This window comes from Buceros rhinoceros, unplaced genomic scaffold, assembly GCF_000710305.1.
Source record: "Buceros rhinoceros silvestris isolate BGI_N320 unplaced genomic scaffold, ASM71030v1 scaffold15341, whole genome shotgun sequence".
NCBI lineage: Eukaryota > Metazoa > Chordata > Aves > Bucerotiformes > Bucerotidae > Buceros > Buceros rhinoceros.
Genome location: NW_010394975.1, coordinates 14,452 through 19,240, shown reverse-complemented (window position 1 = coordinate 19,240; position 4,789 = coordinate 14,452). Strand labels below are relative to the sequence as shown.

The window sequence follows — 4,789 nt, the reverse complement described above, 5'->3', positions numbered from 1 at the left end:
AGGCAGGATGGCTGTTGTGGGGGACTTCTAACAGTTTTCTCCTAAGCAAGTTGTGTTCTGTAAACTTCCAGGGTCCCAAAGGAGCAAAGGGTGACCAGGGCAGCACGGGGACCACGGGCCAGAAAGGAGAGACTGGAGAAATGGGCATAGCGGGTCCACCGGTACGTCCCTCTTGCGGTCCCTGTGTGTCCACTGCATGGTTCTTTAGCATACCCGTACCTGCAAATGCGCACAGTACGGCTGGGTTTGCTGAGCTCAGCCACGGCCTCCCCACATCCTGTTACTGCGGAGCTGGAGGACACGGGAGCGTTGAACCTTCTGTGCTGCTGCTGCTGCTAACGGCTTATTCAGGTGGTGATGTAAGCAGTAGCAAAGAGGAGAAGAATCTTTACTCAAAGTGAACATGAGCTTTGCTCGAGCCAAGGCTGGAGTTTAGAGAGAGGCAACTGTATTTTTCTCTCGTTTTTGCTCTCCTGGAAGATGCACCACATCACCACTACATCCTTATCTTTCAGGGGGCAGAAGGGCCAAAAGGAGACAAAGGAGACAAGGGAGATGCCGGCTCACCGTGCTTGCAGAATAATCACGTATGATCTTGGCCACATAAAGCTTCTTCCACACCACGAGGTCAGGCGGGGTTGGGGCGTGCAGGCTGGAGCCTCCGGTCCCGTGTCCGTCAGCGTAGCAGAGGGGAGCAAAACCCAGCTGCTTTCTACAAGAACTTCTAAAACCGTCTGAATGGTTTTTTCTTAGGGAGGAACACTGTGCGTGCTCAACACTGCAAAGTTATTTCAGATTTTGCACTGATGGTTGAGATGATGGATGCTGCTGTTGTAATTATGGTTTGTTCTAAAACCACACTGAGCTCCTGGCAGTTCTATAGGATTTCTAGTGGGAATTGCTAGTAGAACTATAGGAATCCTATAGTTCTATAGGATTTTTTCCTTATTCATGCCTTTTGCTTAAAAAAATACAGTGGTGGGTTTCCATAGTTTTTTATTAATGACATGCGAGCTCTCATTTTGTTTTGGTTTTTTGGGTTTTTTAATGAAAAAGGCTGGTTTCCTCCAGTCTGTGCAGAAAATTGCATCGTTTTCCATTCCACCCATTTTACAACTGGCAAATACCCTGAGCAGCGTGGGTCACGCCTTTCATTTCAGAGGCAAGCGTGATTCACGGGCTTAAGATTCATTCACTTATAAACCCTAGAAGCAACACCCTCATTAGCAGATACTTTCATTAAAGCCATTAAATCAGACGACATTAAATTATGATTCTGGGCCATGTGAGGTTTCCATTCCTGGACTGTCGTCTCTCCATGCCCAGCCCCATTAACGTGCTGTTTAACTCCCTCTGCAGATCATACCCGAGCCTGGACCCCCCGGATTACCCGGCCCGATGGTAGGACTCTGGAAAGAGGCTCGTGCAATGAGCACTGCTGCGGATTTGTTACCGCGAGTGATTAGTTAAGGGCGAAGGTGGTTAGCTCTGTTTAACCCTTGTGGGCTGCAGTGAATCAGGGAAGAGCTGCAGCGTTACCTTCTGTCTTTGGAGAGATGGAAGCACCTGATTTAGGAGGGTACATCAGCATTTGGGGCATGTTTTGCATATAGCCCAGTTGTTCCTTGCGATAAGGAATGAGATACAACCTTGTGGGATGGGAAAACCTGTTCCCCCTGGAGTGGTGTCTGCACTCCCACAAATCTGCCCAAGTTCGTAAGTTTTTGCCATCGCTTGCAGAGGGGAGGAAGCAGGCAGCGATGAACACATGGAGCATTTTCGATGTGAGTATCTAAGGTGTTTGGTACCTGTGGTGCTCCAAAAAGCTGAGGAGCTGTCAAGGGCATCAGGAAGATCAGGATGGCTCTGATGTGACCAGGGTGCACCTTGAGTGACAGCACTTCAAAACCAGAGGCTTTACAGGCAGCTTTTATAACCTGGGAAGTGTCTCCAGCCCTGCCCTGGCTTGGAGGGCCATGGTGGCAAGGTGCTGTCCTCCAAAGCTTGCTGTCACTTGCTTCAGCAAAGCTCTTGGTGCACTTGCTCCTCACACAGAGTGTCCTTTTCAGTTCCTCATCCTCCTGATTTGACACTGGACAACCAGATAAACTGACACCTGTCTTGAAAAGAAATATTTGGCCATTGTCAGCTCATAATTTGAGCAAGAAGTGATTTGGGAAGGAAACTTTGGGGTTTGTTTTTTAAATTATGGTATTCAAATGCACCATTCTCTTTCCCGCAGGGTCCTCCAGGAATCCAGGGGCCTAAAGTAAGTCAATAACTGAAATGTCACCAACTGGTTCCAGGCTGCCACTGCATTATTTACAGGCTTACAAAGGCCTGTCAGCTCTAGGGACTGAATTTTTTTGTCACTGTTTGTGACAACACATCCTTCAGTTGTGCTGTTCAGCAGTTGGTGTTTTAGAAAACAAGCCACATTTCCTTCCAAACACAACTACAATCTTCAGTCCTCCCCAGCACAGAGCTCTGAGGGCCAGCAGCACATTCGAGTCAGGGTTTCCAAACCCACAAGCTTGAAACTGTACTTCAACCCTTTTCTTACATGGACCAGTCTAGAGGAAAACGCTATCGCAGAGAGGGTATAAGCATCCCAAAGATGGTGTGGCAGGATGCGGTGGGTGGCACGTGGAGTGGCTGTCCCAGGCAGAGCTGCAAGCTCTTCTTGGTTGATGCCTTTTCTTCCATGCAGGGCTTGGACGGTGCCAAGGGAGAAAAAGGTGACAGTGGTGAGAAGGGGGACCACGGCGACCCTGGACCTGCTGTGAGTCCTTTTCCCATATCTCATTTCTGGCCGTTGACAGAAACCTGCCGTACAGCAACTGTCCCCTTGCCTTGTTTCTTGTTTCTTTTAAGGGTCTCCCGGGTGCTCCAGGGCTCATTGGTTTACCCGGTACCAAAGGAGAGAAGGTAATCACCGGTGTGGGGGAGGAGTGGTGATGTGGTGTAATGCTGAAACCAGGGCTGTAAAACCTTGCCGCGGTGGGTCCGGACTGAACGGCAGAGCTGGGCTTGCCAGCACTACCCTAGTGCGTGGCAAGAAGCTCCCCTCAAGTCCCAGGGGCTGCTGGACAAGCCCACATGTCACTACTGTGTGTCACCAACTAGATGTAAGTTTACCTGCTGCACCACGTTCAATACATCGTGTCTTAATTTTTGTTTTTATAACTGCAGGGAAAGCCGGGGGAGCCAGGACTGGATGTGAGTATGGAAAACACTAACTGTGATGTGTAGAAACATGAACACCACACGGGTGAAGGCTGTTAGATTGCTAGAGATTGTTGGGAGAATACGTAGCTGTGCAGTCTACTCTCCCTTCAACGTGGTACCCGAAAAATGAAGCCTGTAGGAAAGGACTTGATTCAGGCTTTGATTGTCGTGGACTACTTCCACTGCGCAGCTGAAGATGCTGCCGGGGATTCCCTTTCCAGCTGAAAATATTTGCGTTGGATTCAGTGAGATGAAAATCTCTAATAGCCGTGATGTTACAGGCGTGTGGTAAAGCACCAGCTTTCCTGAGAAATTGCTGACATACCCAGTCAACAGGAAGAAAATGTCATTATTCTTCACCGTGGGAGGATGGGTTATACTGGAAATTGTGTATGTTGAACTGAGATGCTGGGATGTTCACACACTAAATGTATAAACATCTTTTTCTTTTTTCCACCCCAAAATTTTCATCGTAGGGTTTTCCAGGTTTGAGAGGAGAGAAAGGAGAGAGAAGTGAAAGAGGCGAGAAGGTGAGTGGGTTGTGGCTGTAGAGATGCTCTTCAGGGCAGGACTAGCTGCTCTTCCGCAGGCAGCCACGCTCGGCCCTGGGTGCTGGTTCCCTCTCCAGCCTGGCAGCATTTCTCAGGTCACTGCTGCGAGGCCTTTTCTGTGGCACAAGTATTTATTTGCATGGCCCCAGCATAGGGCAGGACATGCAGTTAATTCCTACCCATCTGGAATTGCTTTCTGCAAGCCTGCATCGTCCCCCCAGCACAACCATTGTGGGGAGATGGAGCAGCCTGACAGCTCCAAGTTGTAAAGAATTGCTAGTTTTGGTTTCTAGACCTTGAAAAGGATCTGAGTCAGAGGTTTTGTTACAGGGGTCCTTAAATAAGTGGGTGCCCAGCTGGAGGCAGGAGCCCAGCTGAGCGCAAAGCCATGGCTGGAAGCTGGTGTTCCCACTTACTGTCAGATACCAGTCTGGTTTCTAGCAGAAACCATTCATTTTGCCCTTCTGTTATGAAATTATCTATTAAAATATCTCCACCCAGCTTTAACTGAAGATGTTCCCAGTGACTGAATTCCTCGGCTGAGGTTGCACTCGTGCAAATGTCCCTTCTCCGGCTGAGGCGTGGGACTCCAAGTGCTGTGCAACTCGAAGCCAAGGTGTTTCCCCTCCTGTTCCTGATATTTTCCTGTTGTGCCAACAGGGTGAGCGAGGAATACCAGGGAGGAAAGGAGCCAAGGGGCAGAAGGGGGAACCAGGCCCTCCTGGACTGGATCAGCCTTGTCCCGTGGTATGTCTTTATTTCACTGACCCTAAGCATGGACTGAAAAGGAGAGACATGGCTTTGCAGTCAGGGAAAGGGAGGGAGGATCCTGTAGTTATTTTGCAGTAAATCAGAGCAGATGGTTATTGTTTTCTCACTTTTCTCAATGGCTTGTTTTATCTGCACTGCTGGAAGTTCACTGCTCGCTGTAAGGGCTTCTCACTGGCCAGATGGGAGCGAGCCACAGCCGTAAAAATAAGAACCTTTGTGTAAAGACCTTAGTATTGTAA

General features: G+C 49.0%; 1 protein-coding gene across 1 annotated transcript in view; it reads left to right on the top strand.

Moving 5' to 3' along the window:
• Positions 1-4,752, top strand: part of LOC104501574 (collagen alpha-1(XXIII) chain-like) — a 20,257-nt gene extending 15,505 nt beyond the window's left edge. The window contains 10 exon segments of the mRNA XM_010145402.1: positions 72-161; positions 516-587; positions 1,360-1,401; positions 2,243-2,269; positions 2,711-2,782; positions 2,875-2,928; positions 3,193-3,219; positions 3,705-3,758; positions 4,440-4,546; positions 4,548-4,752. Coding sequence (XP_010143704.1) covers positions 72-161; positions 516-587; positions 1,360-1,401; positions 2,243-2,269; positions 2,711-2,782; positions 2,875-2,928; positions 3,193-3,219; positions 3,705-3,758; positions 4,440-4,546; positions 4,548-4,752 — 750 coding nt within the window.
• Positions 4,753-4,789: the final 37 nt, after the last annotated feature.